At 37.5% G+C, this 23,408-nt stretch overlaps 1 protein-coding gene across 13 annotated transcripts in view; it reads right to left on the bottom strand.

Moving 5' to 3' along the window:
* Nucleotides 1-23,408, bottom strand: part of EMSY (EMSY transcriptional repressor, BRCA2 interacting) — a 119,247-nt gene that overhangs the window by 41,655 nt on the left and 54,184 nt on the right. For all 13 annotated transcript variants that reach the window (XM_027774247.1, XM_006141017.3, XM_006141015.3 and 10 more), the window contains 3 exons: nucleotides 18,505-18,756; nucleotides 5,030-5,179; nucleotides 684-854 (listed from right to left, as the gene is read on the bottom strand). In XM_027774247.1, the coding sequence (XP_027630048.1) occupies nucleotides 684-854; nucleotides 5,030-5,179; nucleotides 18,505-18,756 (573 nt within the window). The remainder of the gene's footprint in view (nucleotides 1-683; nucleotides 855-5,029; nucleotides 5,180-18,504; nucleotides 18,757-23,408) is intronic.

Below are 23,408 nucleotides of genomic sequence, written 5' to 3'. Positions count from 1 at the left end.
AATTAATGAGCCAATAAAAACCAGGTTAAGGTTCCAATATACCAATATATAGGCAGATGGCTAGCCTTCACTGTCTGAGTAAGATATTTCTAAAAAGCAAACAGTTAATATAAATGGTGAAAAGCAAATAAAGATATCCCAATATTTTTATTTTTAATAAGCTAAAGTGACATTAGTAAAAAAAATATAAAATATGTTCCCTCAAACATATTTTACATGAATGAATATAGTTCTACTACCTAACTTGTATGGCTATAGACAAGTCAATTTGACCTCTCAAAACCCAAATCTGTCTTCATTAATAAATTTCACTATACCAGCTACCTCAGGGTCATCATGGAGTCTGAATAAAAAACCTCTACATGCAGACATAAACCAGTCTTTCCATTCTGAATAAAAGCAACAAAATGTTCTTCATATTTTATAACTACCAAAGACTGGATTGCTGGAAAAGTCATGATGTATTTTTTGCTGTTAGTCTGTGCAAAAATGCATCAAGACTTTTCCAATAACCCAATATTTAATGCTAAAACAAAAACTATACTTAATCACTGAACAAAAGGATTGAAAACCAAGCTTTAGATTTCAAAGCAGAAAACTGAAACGGAATCCATCAATTGTGAAATGTTTTATCCTCTCACTGAAGTTCATCTGTATCTATAACATATTTCAGATATACCTACCAGAAACTATATTACTGCTAATTATCTTGCCCCCCAAGGTAGCTAAGGATTTGGGTACTACTGTAATGATGCTACCACTGGTAGTTTTCACATAGGTTGCAGCTCCAGGGGTTGCAGCCATGCGGCCTATGGATGGGCTCACTGTTGGCCGGGTATAGGTTGCCTGTGTGCCTACAAAAAGGGAAGAGCCAAAAAAACAAAAACCTTGTCATTACTTATAGAAGAATGTTAATTTATACAGTTTAGCTATTATTCAATACACTCTATATTACTTTAACTTAAAAATGGAATTTCAAGGTGTCCACACTAATTTATAATTCTACAGCCAGTTTTCAATGCACAAAGCAAGAACCGTAGCCAAGTCCATTTAAATTAATTTTACACATAAAATTTTGTAATGTGTTGCATCGAATTACTAACCCAAGAAAAAGCAGAGCTAACTGTTCACCCTTCTTCCACTAGCCTTCTTCTACTAGCTTTGTGCCAAAAGAAACTTGAATTTAATCATCTTTCCTGCCAGACCGTAGGAAACTTAAATTTAATCATCCTTCCTGCCATATTTCTGTGATAGATTTTTAAGTCTCTGCATCAGTTATACACCACATCAGTGCCAAACCCAATGTCAGCACTCACCAAATAACACAGTATTGTTTGCCTAAAATTTTATAAACTTTTACCATTTTATACTCTACTATCCTAAACATATTTCCATCTTTTAAAAGGTTAGTCCATCATTTTAATAGAGATTGAAGCTGAAGCTGCCAGGAGTTGCCAGGAATATTTCTCTTTAACTTAAAATTTTTTTTTTTTACATATTTCCTCAACTCTAACTGACCTGTTACAATATTTTCCTTCATGTTTCTCAAAGGATTTTATTGCCTTTGACCATTATTTCTAGGACTTTTCTCTCTTCTCAAACAGGAATTAAAAATTAACCAGGTGGGGTCTGCAGGTGATGTGGTTAAGCTACTGGAATCCCAAATAGCCAACCGCAGTTTGAGTCCCAGACCCAGTAGCTTGAAAATCATGCCAGATACATGTGTGTGCATAACTAAAATTCCAAGAGGAGAATAGATTGGGACATGGCCATCCCCCCTGGGGAGAGGGGGTGATTCCTTACTGTCCCTTTCACTGTTTCTCTCTGGTGAGTATGTCAGCCTATAGCAAAAAACTTTAAAAAGAAAAAAAAAAAAGAAAGAAAGAAAGACAGAGCTAATAATTTGAGGGCCAACAAATGGCATGGTGGTTAAGGCACTGGATCTTTCATGGCCAACTGTGGAATCTGAGTCCCAGAACAGGCAGCTTGAAAAGTACTCCAGGTGCATGTGTGTACATGCCCCAAATCCCATGAGGAGACTGGAAGAGAAGGGACTGCCACCTGCCCTGGGGGATGATTTCTCCTTCTTCTTCTGTCCTTCTCTGTCTCTTTATCTCTCTGAGAGCACATACGCCCAAATACAGAAATCTTAAAAAAAAAAAAAAAAAAAAAAAAGACTAAAAAACTAATCGTATGACCCTGTTACAATTTCTTACAAACTAACTCAAAAAGATTATTTCTAAACTAAGAATTATTAGCCTAGGGACGAATTTTTTAAATGACTAAGGTAACACCTGTAACTGAAACAACTCTTTTTCATGGTTATTAGATTTAGAGGACACTGTGACAGCCATTTTCAGCAACAGCTCCCTCAAAAACAATGTTTTTAGCAAATTATTCACCTTTAAAAATACAATCGCTACTCAAAAAAGGAAGAAAAAGAAGAATGTTAAGTAGAATTAGTTTAAATTTATTACAAGCCTAAGTCTGAATCAGAAAAAAAGATCTGTGCAAAGTAAATATGCTACAGAGATACTTAATTTGGGAACCAGCAGTTGGCGTAATGGCTATGTCGCTGGACTCCCATGTAGTTTACCATGGTTCGAGTCCCGGACCCAGTGGCTTAAACTCACACTGGACATGTGTGCGTGTGTGCCCAAGATCCCAAGAGGAGAATGGAGGAGAAGGGATTGTGGTGTGGCCATACCCCCTGGGGGGTGATTTCTCATTTTCTGTCTGTCTCTCTTTCTTTCTGGAAAAAGCACATGCCCTGTAGCAAAAACCTCTCAAAAAAAAAAAAAAAGAAAAAGATACATGATTTGAATCTACTGAATTATAAATGAAAAAACTATCAACTTAAACTTTGTTTTAAAAAAAGAATACTCTTAATATAGACACGCAAACACAGACACAGTACTCTTTCACTATCTTTCTCTAACATAAAAAATCATATATATGTATATATGTATATATACATATATACATAAATCATTATTATCTTTGTGTCAAATAGAGAAAAGCTTGGGAGAAGAAAGATAACTTTTTTTTTTTTAAGAGATTTTTGCCACAGGGCACATGCCAGAGAGACAGAAACAAAGAGACAGAAAGCAAGAAATCACCCCCTGGAAGGGATGGCCACAATGCAATCCCTTTTCCTTCACTCTCTTCTTGGGATTTCGGGCATACATGCACGCACGCCCAACATAAGTTTTAAGCCACCGGGTTCAAGACTAGAACTGTAGTCAACTACATTGGAGTCCAGCAGCATAACCATTACACCATCTGCTGGTTCCAAGAATGATAAATTTAATACAATCTCATTACTGTTTAAAAGCACAAGTTTTGTATACAGACAGAAAATAAAATGGTGGTTGCCAGGAGTTGGAAGATGGGAGAGAATGGAGAGTTACTATTTAATGGGTACAGAGTTACAATTTAGGAAAAATTAAAGTTTTGGAGATATTTCATGCTGCCCGGAATTACATGACAATGTGAATGCCACTAATGCCAATGAACTTTTAATAATAAAATGTAATGATACCTTTCATGTTATGTATATTTTATCATAAGATTTTTTTTAAAAGAAAGCAAGGGACTAGCAGATGGCAAAATGGTTACATCACTGGACTGATGTTGGCTGCTGTTCAAGTCCCAGACCCAGTGGCATAAAACTCACACTGTGTGTGTGTGTGTGTGTGTGTGTGTGTGTGTGTGTGTGTATGTGTACCCAAAATCCTAAAGTGGAGAATGGAGAAGGGATCGTGGCATGGTCAATGCCCCGCCCTCCTCAGGGGAGTGATTTCTCACTTTCTGTGTCTCTGGCAAGTGCATGTGCCCCATAGCAAAAAAATCTCTTAGAGGAAAAAAAAAGGCAAGCACAGGTTTTATAGTCAAATAGATGTGAGCTCAAATCCCAGTTCTGCCTCTTTTTGACTATGTGAACTTAGGCAAACTGCTTATTGCCAAGTCACTGAAAATGGAGATAATAAAGCTAATGGTGATTTAGTAAAATGTCTGTGTAGACCTTTGCCCATTGGCCAATTTATAAGTAACAGCTTATAAATTTGACAGGGTATCATTTTATACAGTTTAGATTCAATCATCTAAATACTGGTCCTCCTCAGATAAGTTTTAATTTTAATTTTTAAAGTTTTTTGAGTTTTTGTTTTTTAGTTTGCTACAGGGTATGTGTACTTATCAGAGAGTGAAAGAGAGAGGGAAAGTGAGAAATCAACCCCCAGATGGATGGCCATGCACTTCTCCTCCATTCTCCTCTTGGAATTTTGGGAATGCACACACACACACACCTCTGGCAGTTTTTTTCAAGTAGCCAAGTCCAGACACAAACTGTACAGTCAGCCACGTGGGATCAAGCTGCCTTAATCTCCAAGTCACCTCCTGGCCACTGTGCTGGGAACTTTTTACATGCCTGATTTCATTTAATATTTCCAGTATCCTTATGGAATACATATTATTAACACATTTAAATAGATGAGAAAAAGATTTAGAGAGATTAGATCACAAAGAATGGTTGGTACTATAACTTCCCAGAGCACGTAAGTTGGCTGCTCTCCTATCCGGGCACAATGGCATCCTGTACCTCCCCTCAGACTCAGAAAAGCTTATACACTACAATATACACTCTCAACCTCATCAGAATGAGATCCTTGTGGATTAGGACAGCTCTCATTCACTCAACAAATCCTAACTGAGCACCTAATTATAAACTAGCTATATATATTTAGGAGTAAAATAGATATAGTCTCTCTTATTGAGCTTATGGTCTAGTAAGAATAATAACATTAAACAAATTAACAAATGACTACTTAAGTAATTATAAAAATTATGGTAAAGGGAAAAGACAGAGGATCATGAGAAAGAATAACAAGAGAGCACTAGTTTCAGGGCAATGAGGCATCAAGAAAGTTCTCTGAATTGGGTCTAAATCCCTAGTGCCAAGCATACTGCTGGTAGAGACAAATTGCTTGATGAATGTATGATGAATGGACTGATGCTCAAGAGAACTTACCAGTAGGAGTGGTTACCAGTTTAGTTGTCATAATTGCACCATTACTGCTAACCACCATAATAGGGGAATTGCTACTGGTGGGTAGAGTTGCTGTCACTGGTTTAGGTAAGATTTTACTTGGTTGAACCTGTTGTGTGATGATTTTAACACCTTTGAAAGAAGAAAGATAAATCTCAGTAAAATTATTTTTAAAAACATGTCTCTTAAATCAACCCAAGAGGGCAGTAGTCATACATTACTCAATCCTTCCTAAAGAGAATCTTTTTTCATACTGATAAAGTCTTTACATTTTTTATTCAAATTCCTATCTCTCCTAATCTCTCTCATTTCAGAAGTGCAACTAAAATATTACATTAACAAAGTTTTAAAGAAAAACAAATCTTTCTTTTGTCCCTGACTGTATCATATAACTTAAGTTAGCCATTGGACTACTGGCAAATAAGCTGTTCCACACAAATGCTGGAGATGAAAGAGCTACCTTAAGAAGTCAAAAACAAAATCAGTGTAGCTTTTACTTATTTCCAACTCTACCAAAGTTTTCTCTGAACTCTTTACACTTATTTTAATTGGCAGAGGGCAAATACGTTTGTGAGAGATTCAAGGAGGAGGAGGGGAGAGAGAGAGAGCGAGCCAAAGCATCCACCAATGGGATGTAGTCATACTGCAACCCCTTCTCCTCCATCTCTCTATCCCCTAAGGTTTCTAGGCACACATGCCTATGCACCTGATGTGTTTTTCAATCTGCCCGATCAAGGAGTGAAACCACATGGCCAGCCATATAAGATCTAGCTCCCCTAATCACTAGGCTACAGGGCCAGCCCTAACAGTAATTGTAATTGCTCACTTTATCAAACGCAAAATATAAAAAAGATATATTAATTATATCTACATAAAAATATCCACATACCAAAAAACTTAAAGGTAATATACAAAAATCAAAATGTTACAGTGGTGATGTTCTAAGTTTTTTATTTTAAAATATTTATTTATAATATTATAATTGTTACATTGATTTTCCAAATAAATAATGTTCATTTAAAACAAATTATACTGGGGGCAGCAGGTGACATAGAGGGTAAGGACATTGGATCCCACATAATAGACTCAGTAGTATTCAAGTCCCAGAGTTGGCAACTTATAAATCACACTGGTCACAAGTTCATATGTCCCAAGATTCCAAGAGGAAAGTGGAGAAGAGACTCTTGGCAGCATGGCCATTCCCCTAGAGGGTGACTTCACTCTGTGTGTGTGTGTTTGTGTGTGTCTCCAGAAAGCACATGTACTCTATAGAAAAAAAATAATATTAACTACTAATTTAAGTACCAATAATTGGTAACTAAGGAAGGAAAAAAATTTTTCTTTCTTTTTTTTTTTTTTTGGAGAGGTTTTTGCTATAGGGCACGTGTGCTCACCACAAAGACAGAAACAGAGAGACAGAAAGCGAGAAATCACCCCCAGGGGGGATGGCCATGCCACAATCCTTTCTCCTCCATTCTACTCTCAGGATCTTGGGCACGCATGCACACACGCCCGGCATGAGTTTAAGCCACCGGGTTCGGGACTCGAACCGTGGTCGACTACATGGGAGTCCAGCGACATAGTCATTACACTAACTGCTGGTCCCCCCCCCCAAAAAAATTAAGCATTCATTTGTTTATCTATTTATTAGCTATGATTTTCAAGCTGTTGGTCCAGAACTTGAGCCATGGTCAACCATGTGAGAATCGAACACCTAGATTACCACATCACCTGCTGGCCCCAGGAAGGAAAATTTTGGTAACTTTTTTCCCTGTTACTATCTTCTTCTTTTGGAGAAGTTTTCACTACAGGGCGCATACGCTCACCAGAAAGACAAAGAGACAGAAAATGAGAAATCACCCCCCCAGGGGGGATGGCCATGCCACAGTCCCTTCTCCTCCATTGTCCTCTCGGGATCTTAAGCACGGATACACATGCACCCAGAGCGAATTTAAGTCACCGGGTATGGGACTTGAACCGTGGTCAACTACGTGGGAGTCCAGCAACATAAGAATTACACCATCTGCTGGTCCCATCCCTGCTACTATCTTCACTAAGATAATTCATGAAATAAAATGTATTTCCACAAACAACTAAAAATATTACTTTTCTGGATAATGATTTAATTTGAGAATTTAGGAAGCAAACAGATCTATTTACTTAATAATTTGAAGTATTTGCAACCAAAATTAAAATTATGACATCTAGGCATTATTAGGCAAATAACATAATCTCTGCAACTCACTTTTCTCATCCATAACATAAAGATACTATTAGCATATATTTCATATGGCTGTCTTGAAGATAAAATAAATCAAAATTGTAAAGCACCTAGTACAGAACAAGAGTTCAATAAAATATTATTGTGGAAATAAAGAAATTCTGATTGTACTAAATCATAAACAGTGAGGCTCTGGGAAGAACTCTGATTTCAAGTATTAAGAGGGACTTTATAAAGTACATGGAAAAGTGGGATTAAAGTATAAGTTCACTTTGGTATGAGAAAAAAATTGAAATCCACGCATAGATTTTTCAGAATATACATTTCCATGAACTTTTTTAAAAGATACCCCCATATATCATTAATGCATTGTGATAGTGCTTAAATCATATGTAAAGTCCCTAAGGAAATAAACACAGACACAGAAAAAATTAAGAGACTCACAAGAGATGACTTTGCTCAATCCCATGCAAATAAATGGAAAATCTGAACATTAATAAAAGAACATCATCGAGGGAAATTTTATCAAATTGACCCTACAGAAAAGGAACTCTAAAAAGACAAGTCTCCATCAATTTTTTTTTTTTTCTTGGAGAGGTTTTCGCTACAGGACGTGTGCGCTCGCCAGACAGACAGAGAGAGAGACATAAAGACAGAAAGCGAGAAATCACCCCCCAGAAGGGATGGTCACGCCGCAATCCCTTCTCCTCCATTCTCCTCTTGGGATCTTGGGCACGCACGCACACGCACCCAGCGTGAGTTTTAAGCCACCGGGTCCGGGGAACGCGAACCGCAGTCGACTACGTGGGAATCCAGCGACATAGCCATTACGCTAACTGCTGGTTCCCAGTCTCCATCAATTTTTAAGAGCATTTGCTTCTTTGCCAAAACCTATCAAGCCCTTACAAGCTGTAATAATTGAATGGACGATTCTATAGTCCATTGAAAAGAAGGTAACTACAGTGTACTTAAAACTATTCCAGGAGCCAGCAGGTAGTGGTTACGGTGCTGGACTCCAGATGGTGAACTGCAGTTTGAGTCCCAGACCCGGTGGCTTGAAATAAGCTGGGCACATATGTGTACATGCCCAAAATCCCAAGAGGAGAATGGAGAAGGAACTGTGGCATGGCCATCCTGCATGGGGGAGTAATTGCTTACCCTCTCTCTGTCTCTTTCTATCTTTCTGGTGAGCACACAAGTCCTATAGCAAAAACTCTCTTAAAAAATGAAAAAAATCCAGAGATCAATTTCTGATATGTCAGCATAAGGAGTTCTTCTCACTCTAATCCAGAGAAAATAGTGAAAACTGTAAAACAATCATTAAAAGGCTCTGGAAATGATTCCAAGGGCGAACAGCAAATGAAGAAATAACTACTCAATAAAACCTACAAAAATTTGGCTAAGAAAAATAAGATCTGTGGCATTTGAACCAAGACTATTTTCTCCTCCCCCCACATCAGCTCAGCAAGAGATTGTACTTTACTCTTTTTTTTTTTTTTTTTGGAGAGATTTTCACTGTAGGGCGCGTGCGCTCACCAGACAGACAGAGAGAGACATAGAGACAGAAAGCGAGAAATCACCCCCCAGGGGGGATGGTCATGCCGCAATCCCTTCTCCTCCATTCTCCTCTCGGGATCTTGGGCACGCACGCACACGTGCCCGGCGTGAGTTTTAAGCCACCGGGTCCGGGACACGAACTGCGGTCAACTACGTGGGAGTCCAGCGACATAGCCATTACGCTAACTGCTGGTTCCCTGTACTTTACTCTTGACTGCTGCAGTCAAAAATACAGGGTTCCTTCTCTCCATAGCTCCCAGTTGGAGGGCTTTCTTCCAGGAGAAGTAGTACTTCACATTATGTCATCCTGTCCCCAAGTTATCTGCTGCAAAGGTTAAGTTCCAGGCAAGTGTGGCTGTCCCTTCTCCTGCCTAGCCCCATCAGTCACAGGACCATTGAGAATACTGGAGTGCTAATAACCCTTAATCCATCTGGAAGGCAAGTAGCTTTGCCACCAGGATAGACAAGTAGAGAGGACCTCAGACTGCTGCCCAACCCCTTGCCTCTAACTTCACTGAGTGCTCCATGTTTAAAGCAGACATGTTACTCAGAGAGAAGCTGTCACTGACCACACCCCCAATTCTAGAGCTCTGGCTCAGAGACTTTGTCTCAAATTAGAGCTAAGTCATAAAACAGCTGCTAATCTTTTCCCAAAGGGGCTGACTTTATTGGTCTCATAGCATGAATAAGTTCAAGCCTAAGGACATTCTCAAGAGCAGTGGTGGGATATGGTAAAAGGCAACTAGAAGGAGATTCATGGGTTTAATGAAAGTACAGTCTACACTACAGACAGTATATTTTGTGAAGAACAAGAACATAAGAAGCCTTCCTGGGTTCAGAACAAACATCAGAAATAAACCCTAGAAAAATATTCCTTCAATGGAAGCAAAATTTGCATTAGTTTATAGAGCAATTTGTACTCCAAGACTTTGCTGAAAACAACAGAAACTGCTAACAGCTAGTGAAGTACAACACCAGGGTGTGGTCAGGAAAAAGAGAGGAGAGCCATACCAATATCACTGTCACCCCAAAGTGACTGTGGGCATGCTGAGCTATGCTATAGCTCCTTGCGAGCAATGTCAGAGACTGAATACTGTGTGTGTACACATGCACGTATGTGTTTTGGGCAAGGAGGGGGCACAGTATGGGAACAGAAGGGAGAGGGAAAAGACAGACTTCACCAAAATAGTTTATCTAGTCCCTAAACAATCAAGCAAATAATAGTAACAACATTCTAGGAAAGACTAGTATCCAGGTATTATGTATTACCTAAAATGTTCAATTTTGAATAACATTAGGAGGAATGCAAAAAAAATAGAAAAATTTGACCCATTCAATGGAATAAAACAAAGCCATTCAATGAAAAAAAAATAATAAAGCAGGCAACAGAAACTGTCAGTGTCCACATATAAGTTTTAACAGAAATGACTTCAAAATAGCCATTATAAGTATGATCACAGAATTAAAAGAAAGCGTGATTACAAAAGCAAAAGAAGACATGATAACAATGTTAAACCAAATATAGAATATTAATCCAAAGACAGAAATTTATAAGTACCAAAAGGAAAATGTGGAGTTTAATAGTACAATAATTAAAATTTAAAATTCACTACAGTGGTCCAGGAGTAGATTTAAACTGGCAGAAGACAGATTAACAAATATGAAAATAAAACAAGAGATTATGCAAACTGAAAAACAGAAAAAAGAATAAATGAAAATAAACAGAGCTTCAGAAGAAGGTGAGACACCATTAAGTACACCAGCATACAAGTAATGGAAGTACCAGGAAGAGAGACTAAACATAAAAGAAAAAATATATAATCAAAGAAATAATGTCTGAAAACTTTCCAAGTTTAATAAAAAGCAATAATCTATACACCCAGGAGGCTTGATGAGCTCCAAGTAAAATAAGCACAAAGAGATCTACAAGACACATCTTAGTAAATATGCTGAAATTTAAAAACAAGAAGAAAATCTTGAAAGCATGAAGAGAAAAACAGTTTACCACTTACATGAGAACTGCAGTAAGATTACCAGCTAAGTTCTCAGTGGACACAACAGAGGCCAGCAGTAAGTAGTAACATATTAAAAGTGTTCAAAAAAAGGGGGGGGGGAATAAACCTCAACTATAAATCCCATACCCAACAAAGTTATCTTTTCAAACTGGAATGCAAAATAAAGTCTTTACCAGGAAAACAAAACAAAAAAGCAGAATGTGCTGCTTACATACCTGCCTGCCTTACAGGGGACACCAAAATTCTATGAATAGAAGGAATAAGGAACAAGACACTATACACCCAGGAGGCTTGATGAGCTCCAAGTAAAATAAGCACAAAGAGATCTACAAGACACATCTTAGTAAATATGCTGAAATTTAAAAACAAGAAGAAAATCTTGAAAGCATGAAGAGAAAAACAGTTTACCACTTACATGAGAACTGCAGTAAGATTACCAGCTAAGTTCTCAGTGGACACAACAGAGGCCAGCAGTAAGTAGTAACATATTAAAAGTGTTCAAAAAAAGGGGGGGGGAATAAACCTCAACTATAAATCCCATACCCAACAAAGTTATCTTTTCAAACTGGAATGCAAAATAAAGTCTTTACCAGGAAAACAAAACAAAAAAGCAGAATGTGCTGCTTACATACCTGCCTGCCTTACAGGGGACACCAAAATTCTATGAATAGAAGGAATAAGGAACAAGACAACAATGTCTGCTCTTGTCACTTCAGTCAATGATGCATTAGAAATTCTAGTCAACAAAATTAGGCAAGAAAGATAAATAAAAAGCGTTCAGATCAGAATACTGAAGAAATAATCATTTTTTGCAGATGACCTGATCTTTTATATAGGAAAATTAAGACTCCTCTAAAAAATAACAGAATAAGTTCAGCAAGGATGCAAGATGCAAAATCAACATATAAAAATCTCTACATCAACCATAAACAATCCAAAACCTGAAATTAACAAATCCATTTATAACAGCATCAAAAAAAGAATACATTGACCAGGCCCCATACCTTAGAGATAAGGGAGCCAGATCCCACATGGTTGATGACGGTTTGAATCCTGGCTCTGGCAGCTTAAAAAACATACTGGGCACATGAATGTGTGTGTCCAAAATCTGGACATGACAGAGAAGGGACTGAGGTATAACTACACCCCCATGGGGGCACTTTCTCTCAGTACCTCTAGGTTTTTGTTTCTCTCTGAAAAGTGCAGGTACTCTCTAGCAGTTAAAAATAAAATAAAATACTCAGGAATAAGTTTAACAAAGTAGTACAAAATACATACTCTGATGATTACAAAACATTGAAAGAAATTAAAGAAAATATAAATAAATGGTAAATATACCATGTTCATGGATCAGAAGATTTAATGCTGAGATGACAACACTCCTGAATTAATCTACAGATTTAATGTAATCCCTATATGAATATTAAGATGACTTCTTTGTAAAATTTGAAAAGCTAATTCCAAAATTCATGTAGAGTTGGAAGGAACCCAGATGAGCCAAAGCAATCTTTACAAAGATAAACAAAACAGAAGGACTCACACTTCCTGATTTTCAAAACTTATAAACTAACAGTAATCAACAGTATAGTAATATAGAGAAGACAAATGGATAAATGGGACAAAATTCAGAGTGTAGAAATAAACCCAATACACCTGTGGCCAACCAATTTTTGGAAAGAACATCAAAATCATTCAATGGGGGAGAAATATCTTTTTAACAAATTATGTTGAGACAAATAAATCAGGCATATTGAAAAGAATAAAGTATGACCCATACCTCACACCATATACAAAAATCAACTAAAAATAGATCAAAAACTTACATTTAAAAGGTAAAACTATCGGTAACAGCAGATGGCGTAATGGCTATGTCAATGGACTCCCATGTAGTCAACCATGGTTTGAGTCTCAGACCCAGTGGCTTAAACTCACACCGGGCACATGTGTGTGCATGCCCAAGATCCCGAGAGGAGAAAGGAGGAGAAGGGATTGCAGCGTGACCAATCCCTCAGGAGGGTGATTTCTCACTTTCTTTTTCTCTGTCTTTTTCTGTCTTTCTGATGAGTGCACGAGCCCTATAGCAAAACAAAACAAAACCTCTCTTAAAAAAAAAAATGGTAAAACTATCTATCTCTTAGGGAAAAATGGGTAAACCTTTATGATCCTGGATTTGGCAAAGAATTTTTAGATATAACACTATAAGTGTGAGCAACTAAAGAAAAAATAAACTGGACATCAACAAAACCAAAATATTTTGTGCTTCAAAGGACATTATCAAAAAGGAAAAAAGACAGCTCAGAATAAAAAGTATCTGTGAGCTGCATATCTGATAAGGGCTTAACATCATATATCTCTTACAACTCAATGACCAAAAATAATAATAATAGTAATAATTTAGGGGCTAGCAACTGGCATGGTAGTTAAGTTGCTAGACTCCCACATGGACAACCATGGTTCAAGTCCTGGACCTAGTGGTTTGCTTTCTCACTTTCTCTCTTTCTCTGGTGAATACACATGCCCTATAACAAACCGAATAATAATAATAGTAATAACAATATTAAATAAATAAATCTTTTAAAAAAACAAATTTTAAAATGAACAAAAGATTTTAATTTAAATTACTTCAAGGAAGACATATAAAAAGGCTCAACAAGCACATGGACAAATGTTCAAGGTCATTAGCCATCAGATAAATGCAAATCAAAATCACAATGAAATAGTGCCTCCCATAAATTATGATAGTTAGAATCTAAAAGAGAAAAATAAGTGTTGACTAAAATGTAGAGAAATCAGAATTCTCATTCACTATTAGTGGAAATATAAAATAATGCAATTGCTTTGGAAAACAATTTCTCAAACAGTTATATGACCCAGCAATTCCACTCCTAGGTACACACACAAGGGAAATGAATAATCAAAAACTTGTCCATAAATGTTTTTAGCAGCATTATTCATTGTTTTGGGCAGCATTATTTATAATAGTCAATAGGGAGAAGCAACCTAAACATATACCAGTGGGAAAAATGTAAAGATGAAACATGAAATATTGGTGTAGCCTAAGTGGCGTACTCCAGAGTACTAGACTGTAGTGCTGGAAACCATATGGCCAATGATAGGTTTGAATCCTAAAAACATGCCCAGTGGGGGACCAGCAGTTAGCGTAATGGCTATGTCGCTGGACTCCCATGTAGCTGACCGTGGTTCGAGTCCTGGACCCGGCAGCTTAAACTCACGCTGGGGGCGTGTGCGTGCATGCCCAAGATCCTGAGAGGAGAATGGAGGAGAAGGGATTGCGGCATGGCCATCCTCCCTTGGGGGTGATTTCTCACTTTCTATCTCTCTGTCTCTCTCTGCCTTTCTGGAGAGCGCACACGCCCTATAGCAAAAACCTCTCCAAAAAAAAAAAAAAAACCTAAAAACATGCCCAGTAACCACATGGGTGCCTAAAGTCCTGAGAAGCTGGAGGGCTAGGCAAAGAGGATCCTGGCATGATGAGATTCTGGTAAGGGTGCTTTCTTTTTCTCTCTTCCTCTTCCTCACCCTTTTTCTCTCTCATGGTCATTATCATTAAAAATAAATAAATAAACAAATAAACACACACACACATTATTTGGCCATAAAAAGTTATGAAGTACTAATATATACTACAACATGGATGAACTCTGCAAAGATTATGGTAAATTAAAGAAGTCAGTCACGAAAGAGCACATATTATATGATTCTTTTCATAGGAAAGTCCAGAGTATGAAAACTTAGAGAAAATAACTAGCAGTTGTTAAGGGCATAGGGGAAGAGGAATAGTAAAAGGAGTAGGAATTGACAGATAATGGGGTTTCATTTTAAAAGAATTATTTATTTAATTTTATTTATTATTAATATTCAATTTGATGAGAGAAAGCAAGCCACCAGGTCCAAAACTTAAACCATGATTGGTCATGTGAGAGTAAAGTGCCTTAACCACACCTGATGGCCCCAATAGAGCTTATTTTTGAGGTGATGAAAATGTTCTAAAATCACTTTAGTGATATGTATGAATATATTAAATACTGTAGAATTTTACATTTTAACTAGATTAACTAAATGGTTTGTGAATTACATCTTAATGAAATTGTTTTATTTTTAAAAAATCCAGAATATTAAAAACAGAAAATTACAAAATTCTTTTTGGAAGCACACATAACACTGACACTAAAATCTGATCAAGACTACACAAGAAAAAGAAAACTACAGACCAATGATATATCTATCAATATTCTCTATTATCCTATTGCATGTGAGGACAAATTCCAAAAGATTACAATATGAAGAATGTGGATAGTGATGGAAAATGAGAAAACATCCCCCAGGGCTTATGGCCACACCTTAATCTCTTCTTCATTCTCCTCTGGGATTTTGGGCACACATGCACAAACCCCAGCTTATTTCTCATGCTATCAGATCCAGGACTCAAACCACACAGTAGGCCATGTGGAATCCAGCTGCCTTAACCATCATGCCACAAGATGGTCCTATAAAAATGTCTTAAATCCATAATCAAAGTTCTGATCTCAAGGAACAAATAAAAGAATAAAATAAATCCAAAGAAAACAGAAGGAAATAATAAATAATGAAATAAGAAAGATCAATGAAACAAAATGTAGTACTTGAAAACACTCAGTAAAATTTATAAACGTCTAGCAAGTTTAACAAAGAAAAAGAGAAAATGCAATCACCACTATCAGAAATGGACATTAATACAGATTCTGTAGTTATTTAAAAATAATAAAAACTACTACAAATTTATACTGATGAATTCAACAATTTAGAAGAAATGGACTAATTCCTAAAAAACCACAAACTACCAAAATTAAAAGATGAAGCAGATCATTTAAACAGTCCTATAGCCATTTTAAAAAGCTGGAGTCAATTTATTTATCTATCTATTATAAACATAATTTAGTTAGTTAAATAAGACACATCTTTATTTACTTATTTTGTTTTAAAAGAAGTTTTTGCCTTAGATGTGTGGGCTTCGGAATGGTAGCGTTAAAAGAAAAATAAACCAGGACCAGCAGTTAGGCTAAGTTGCTGGACTCCCATGTAGTCAACTGCAGTTCGAGTCCCAGACTTGGTGGCTTAAACTCATGCCAGGTGCATGTGCGTGCATGCCCAAGATCTTGAGAGGAGAATGGAGGAGAAGGGATTGTGGCATGGCCATCCCCCCTGGGGGGTGATTTCCCGCTTTCTGTCTCTCTGTCTCTGACTCTCATGCATGCCCTTTAGCAAAAACCTCTCCAAAAAAATTTTTAAAAAGATATACTCTATTAAATTGGCTGGTTTCTGTTTCTTTTTCTGCAACTTTTTGGAGAGGTTTTTGCCATAGGGCATGTGGTGTGCTTGCAAGACAGACAGAGAGAGAGAGAGAGACAGAAAGCGAGAAATCACCCGCCAGGGGGGATGGTCACATCACAATCCCTTCTCCTCCATTCTCTCAGGATCCTGGACACACGAGCACATATACCCCATGTGAGTTCAAACCACCAGGTCCAGGACTCAAACCAGGGTCAACTACATGGGAGTCCAGCGACATAGCCATTACACCAACTGCTGGTCTCAAGTTTTAATAGAGCAAATCTTAATACGATTTAAATTGGGCAGTTGTCTCTGGACTTTTGTACAGCTCAGGCCAGCCTTGTGGTTAATTTGGCCTTTTAAGTTGGCAGAACAGGAAAGTAAGGTGTGTAATAAAAGGAAAGTGTTGTACGCAAAGTGTAAGTGAGGGAGTGAGGCAGAGAAATCACTGGTTACATTTTGAAGTTTGTCTACATTAACACAGTTTAAAAAGTGGGATGCAATGTTTGTGATTGACTGAGGCCTAGCTTACTCACAGGAATCAAAGTGTGGGAGTACGACTATTTTAGGCCAAAATGACTTAGTTTAATAGTAGAGACAGAGACAGTGAGAAAATGAGAAATCACCTCCCCCAGGGAGGATGGCCATGCTGCAATCCCTTCTCTTCCATTCTCTTCTGGGATCTTGGCCACGCACATACACATGCCGAGCATGATTTTGAAACCACTAGGTCCGGGATTTGAACTGTGGTCAGCCATGTGGGAGTCCAGCAATGTAACTGCTATGTCCTCTGCTGGCACCTGAATTCATAATTTAAAAGCTCACAACAAATAAATCTCCAGACCCAAATGATTTTATTGGAGAAGTCTACTAAACGTTCAAGGAAGAATTAACAGCAATATACGATCTCTTTCAGAAAATAGAAAAAGAAGAATACTTCAAAATTCATTTTATCTAGTCAGTATTAACCTTATACCAAAACCACACAAAGGCAATACAAATAAGAAAACTACAAATCAATATCTCTCACGAATGGAAACACAAACTAAATCTAGTAATGCGAATAAAAAAGAATTCTTCACCATGACTAAGTGGGATTTATTTCAGAAATGCAAGGCTAGTTCAACAGAAAATCAATCAATGTACTCTAGCATATCAATACACTAAACAACAAAAAGCATATAATCATAGCAATTGAAACGGGAAAGCATCTGACAAAATCTAATACCTGTTCATGACTAAAAAAACTCTCAGAAAAGTACAAACCAATCAACTGTAGGGTGCATCAGTAATGCAATGTTCCAAGATTCTTGGGCATATGGAAGGCAGGGCAGGTTCACATCCCAAGCATACACTTGGTACACATGCACATGTCCATGTCAAAGCTAGCTGAGGCTATAGGTGGATCAAGGTATGAAAGATCCTCTCAGGGGTGGATCCCCTTTTTCTCCCACTCCCTACTCCTTATCATGAAATAAATAAACAAAGTTTAAAAAACAGAAATAAAGAAACTAGGAATGGAAGGGAACTCCTTCAACCTGATAACGAGCATTTACAAAATGTACAGCTTGCATCACACTTAATGGTGAAAAGACTAAAAGTTCTCTCCTTAAGATCACAAACAAAGCAAGGATATCCACTCTTCCCATTCTCTCCACTGTTAGAAGTTCCAGCCAGCAGAATAAGACATGAAAATGAAATAAAAGGCATGCTGACAGAAAGAAATAAAACTGCCCTTATTTATAGTTGACATAATTGTATATACAGATCACCCCAAGGAATCTATGTAACAATAAATGCTCCTACAACTAAGAAGTCAGTTCAGCAATGTTGAAGGATACAAGACCAACACTACTTTTATGTACTAACAACATGTATGAAAATAAATTAAAATCATAACACCATTTATAATCATTCCAAGAAAATAAAAGACTTAGGTATAAATCTGACAAAGTATATCAGAATCTGTTATGCCGAAAATTGTAAGAACACATTGGGGCCAGGTAGCAAGGCAGTGGTAATGCGTCTAGACCCACATGGGAAGGGTGCTGAGTTCATGTCAAGGGACCTCCCTGACTCCTGACAATGCTGAGTCTGTCCTCATGATTCAGGCCAACTAGGGCTGGGGATGAATTTGCAATGTGTGCTTATCTTTCTCTTTCTCTCTCTCTCTTGGAAAAAATAAAAATAAACTTTAGAAAGGTATGAAACACTGATGAAAATGAACGAGTCATAAAAGTTTGAAATAAATGGAGAGACATATCCTACTTGTGGACTAGAAGACTCAGAGAACTGGTAAGAACTATCATATTTTGTAAACATTTTCAAGTTACCTGACTCTTGTTTGATTTGGATGGTAGGTTTGATACCAGGTGGCAAAGGAGACTGCTGAGGCTGTTGCTGATGAGATACAGGAGAAGGTTGGGCTACTTGCTGTGTCTGCTGTTGTACTTGATGTAACTGCTGCTTAGGAGACTGTTGATGCTGTTTAGGAAACTGTGCAAGAATCTGAGTTGGGGCACCCACTAAGCTTTTGGGGGAAGGAAGTCTTGTTGATGCCATTTTGATAGCTGACGTAGATACACCTATAGAATAATAAAGGAAAAGAAAATTTGACAGGAAAGCATAATCAAATTTACTTCAATCAAAGTTATACTAGATAATAGTTTAAACGCTACATAAAATCAATTTACTGAGCACCTAGGAAGTGCACATACAATGTGTGGTGCTTTTGCGTATTTGTTACCTAGTCCTCAAACTGCAAGGGAGGCCTCATAGCTCACAGATTAAAAAATAAACAAACAGATATTTCCTTATTAAAGGATTAGAGTGAAAGAAACAAAGTATCAGGTGAGATGTTCACAGAACTCTCAGATTTTCTGTTAAAAAATGGTTCTTATATTGTTTATGTTTTGATTCTAAAGGGCAATAATAGAAGAAAAAACAAATTTTCAGACTATAAGTAATACATCTTTAAAAATTATTTTTAGGTTCTAATCAGCTAATTTAAACATAGTATCAGACAAAATAACTCACATTTGAACCACAATCTTTTTAACTATTTAGCATGGCAAAGTAGTTTTTCTCTAATTTATTTCTGATGATCCAAAAATTAAAGTCATTCTTGAGAATTCTACCTAGGTCATTAAAGAATCGTATGAAAAGTTACAAGTGGGCATACTAAATATATCCATAGCAAAAAAATTCTGATGATAAAGTTCTTTCCAATTTAGTACTAACAATGAGCAAGTATACACAGGTTAGGAACTTTCACTAAAGACTGAGTTTGAAAAATTTTTCCCTCTCGAATTTTTCATCTACGATTTTCTTATAATTTATCAACTACTCAGCAGGAGTAGTTGTCAATGATTTAGTATTGCTAACGGAGAGAACTTGGAATGTAATTTACCATATTAACTTTCTAAGCACTGCTGAAAAAATAAAAGAAATAAACTACGCAAATAGTTACATTCTCAAGTACTTGAAAAAATTTTTTAAAGGTTTTTGACACAGGGCATGCATGATCACTGGAGAGAGAGTGGGAAAGCGAGAACTACCCCCTTGGTGGGAGGGATGGCCACACCACAATGCCATTCTCTTCTTGGGATTTTGGGCACACACGCACATGTACCCAGAATGATTTTCAAGGTCCAGGACTCAAACCACAATCAGTCATGTGAGAGTACAACACCTTCTCCACCACACCACCTGCTGGTCCCTGGAATGTTATTTCACATCTTTCTTCACCATATCCCTACCATGACAAATATATTGCATTACAGATAAATGTTTAAATAATATCATATTCATAAATAAAATGTCTTTAGAGAAGGACAAGAATGGAGAAAGATAAACTTGAGAAGTCACTCAAACAACCTCATTTGTCAATTGTTCCTTGTCCTACAAGTTTCTAAGAAGTTGTTATATGGATCACGTAAAATCACAGAATTAAGAACACTGTGAGGAGACAAAAATGTATCAAAATTACTAGATGTCCTATGACTTAAATATTCCCTACCTCTTCCACTCCTACCCCTCCAGATTCCCAGTGCAATAGGGAGCCATTTTCGTGATATGTGTGTTCTGTACTGATTAGTTTTGCACAACTAGACTATTTCTAGAGCCCCTTTTGGCAGTGTTTTATGACGCAAGGAATATAAAGTGTTGTACAAACGAAAGATACTATTTTTAATCTGTTTGAAAGCTTTAACCTTTATATTGTACACATAATGTATGGTCTTGCATTAAGTAAGGCTAACTGTGCTCATGGGTGACTAACGAACCTATGATCACCATGTACTTCTGATGGGAAAAGAATGTAAAAAGATGTAAAAGCCTGCAGGATGAATTTAGAACCAGAAATTTGGATTTAAACCATGCCTTTAGCACATTAATGCATAACGGCTGTATGAGCCAGTTAAAGTACTTACTCTCTGAATACTTATTCATTCAATAAAAATGTATTAAACACATGAGGGTGGGCAAGTAACATGGTGATTAAAGGCACTGGATTTCCATATGGCTGACCGTGGATAGTCTTGGACCTGGCAGCTTGCTTTCCCTTTTTCTCTCTTTGTCTGGTCAAATTAAAAACCAATAATAACAATAGTAATAACAAATGGAATTAAATAAATAAATAAATATTTTTTAGAAGATTTAATAAGTCCATATTTTATGCTAGATCCTGGATAAACTATTTTGATCCACAAAATAGTTCCTACCTTCAGAAAGGTTAAGGTTTAGAAGAGAAGATAATTAAGTGGTCACACAAATCTATCATTTATGAACTAAAAAATCTTACTTTTGGGACCAACAGATGCCACGATGGTTACAATGCTAGACTTCAAGAAGTCATCCGTTGTTCGAGTCCCAGACCTGGCAGCTTGAAACTCACACTGGGCACGTGTGTATATGTGCCCAAGATCCTGAGAGGAGAATGGAGAGGAAGGAACTGTGGCAGGGCCATCTGTACTGGGGGGTGATTTCTTGCTTTCTGCTTCTCTGTCTCTCTGGTGAGCACATAGGCCCTATATATAGCAAAAATCTCTCTTTAAAAAAAAAGTTATTTTTGCTTTCACAGGTAAAAGGTCTTTGTCCTCTTTCTTTTTTACAAGCAATTTGGTATCAAAGTCATTGGGTGGCACAAACCAAGACTGGCAGCTAAGCAGCTAAGCAGAAGGGTGGCCTACAGTGTCAGAATCCATTGTGGACAACGGCCTAGCACAGGAGTCAGAGTCACCGTAGGAAGAAGACGGCACCCACAACAGGAGATATATAGGAGTTAGTTTAGCATGGAGAGTTAGAGCCCAACAGGAGTAAGAAAGCTCCCATTAGTGTGAGCCACCTAGCACAGGGTCTCAAAACTTACGCAGAGTATTCACAGGAAGGGATATTAACATAATCCAAAATGAATGAAGGCCTCTGGGTGAGCAGGCTACCTCACACAAGTGTAAGAGTTGAGTAGAATCAGATAATCCATGCAAAGAAGGGAATGAGTGATGGTGGCAAAGCTAAGTAGCCACAATACACAGAGAAAGGGGCAACAGCACCAACTATGAAAGACTTTTAAATACAAGGGGACTAATGAAGTAAGTATACTAAAGATCTTGGAAGCTAGGATCTTCATTGTCAACAATGAGAGAGGAGAACACTAGAACTAACATATGGTATTTTAGTGAAATTGGATAGATCAAATAAACTCATAATTTTTTTTTTTTTGGAGAGATTTTCACTATAGGGCACGTGTGCTCGCCAGACAGACAGAGAGAGAGAAAGTGAGAAATCACCCCCCAGGAGGGATGGTCACGCTGCAATCCCTTCTCCTCCATTCTCCTCTCGGTATCTTGGGCCCGCACGCACACGCATCCGGCGTGAGTTTTAAGCCACCGGGTCTGGGACGCGAACCACGGTCAACTACGTGGGAGTCCAGCGACATAGCCATTACACTAACTGCTGGTTCCCACACTCATAATTTTTAATACATAGAAATATAGATGTAAGTATGTGAGTGTTTACATATACACATATTTCGTACCAAACAGAATTTAGCTAATTATCACTTTACACTAAAACAAACCAGAGCTCTTTGAAAAAACAGCTGACCCCACAGATAGAGTAAGAAAACTACAAGATAATCCCATCAAATACAAAAAAACCTATCCCTACCCCTGTATTTTGTTTAAGGAAAACTTGCCTATTTGAAGCAAAAATTTTAACAAGATGAGTTTTATAATATACATAGAATTAAAATGCATAACAACCATAGCACAAAGATGAGAGAACAGCAATGGAACTGTACTTAAGATTTGATTTTTAATTTTTTTAGGAGGTTATTGCCATAGGGTGCATGCTCTCTCCAGAAAGACAAAGAAAGAAAGAGAGATGGAAGGTGAAAAATCACCCCCCAAGGGGGATGGCCATGCTGTAATCCCCTCTCCTCCATTCTCCTCTCGGGACCTTGGGCACGCACACACACACACGCCCGGCCTGAGTTTGAGCCACCAGGTCTGGGACTCGACCCGCAGTCAACTACATGGGAGTCCAGTGACATAGCCATTACATCAACTGCTAGTTCCAAGATTTCTTTTTTTCTTTAAAGAATTATTTATTTAACTTTATTTATTCATACATTTTATTTTTAATTTGACCAAAGAGAGACAGAGAAAGAGAATGTGAGAAAGCAAGCCACCAGGTCTGAGACTTGAAACGTGGTTGGTAATGTGGGAGTGTCAGCACCTTAACCACCATGCCATCCAGTGGTCCCTGTATTTAAGGTTTCATCACAACATACAAATGATATCTGATTTGAAGATAGAAATTAAAATTAAAAATGCTTATTATAAGCTCTAAAGCTAGGTTCTAGAGCAAGCTGCCAAAGGCAATTTTGCCACTGCCATCCCAGGATATTTGGCAATCACTGCAGAAACTTTTTATTTTCATGACAGGCACTATACTATTGGCAGGTAGCAGGCAGAGACCAGGGATGCTGTTAAATATCCTGTAATACACAGTTCAGCCCCAACATCAAAGAATTATCTGGTCTAAAATGTCAATAATGTGGAGGTTGAGAACCATACTCTAGATCAACTGCTAAAACTAATAAAAAGAGGAAAGTATTGCTAATAAGTCAATGGAGGAGATAAAATAGAATCTTTACTTTTCTTTTTTTTTGAGAGATTTTCACTATAGGGAGCATGCGCTCGCCAGACAGACAGAAAGAGACAGAGAGACAGAAAGT

Source organism: Tupaia chinensis, unplaced genomic scaffold (assembly GCF_000334495.1).
Source record: "Tupaia chinensis unplaced genomic scaffold, TupChi_1.0 Scaffold000047_1, whole genome shotgun sequence".
NCBI lineage: Eukaryota > Metazoa > Chordata > Mammalia > Scandentia > Tupaiidae > Tupaia > Tupaia belangeri.
Note: the sequence above shows the minus strand (reverse complement) of the source record. Positions and strands in the feature narration are given on the sequence as shown.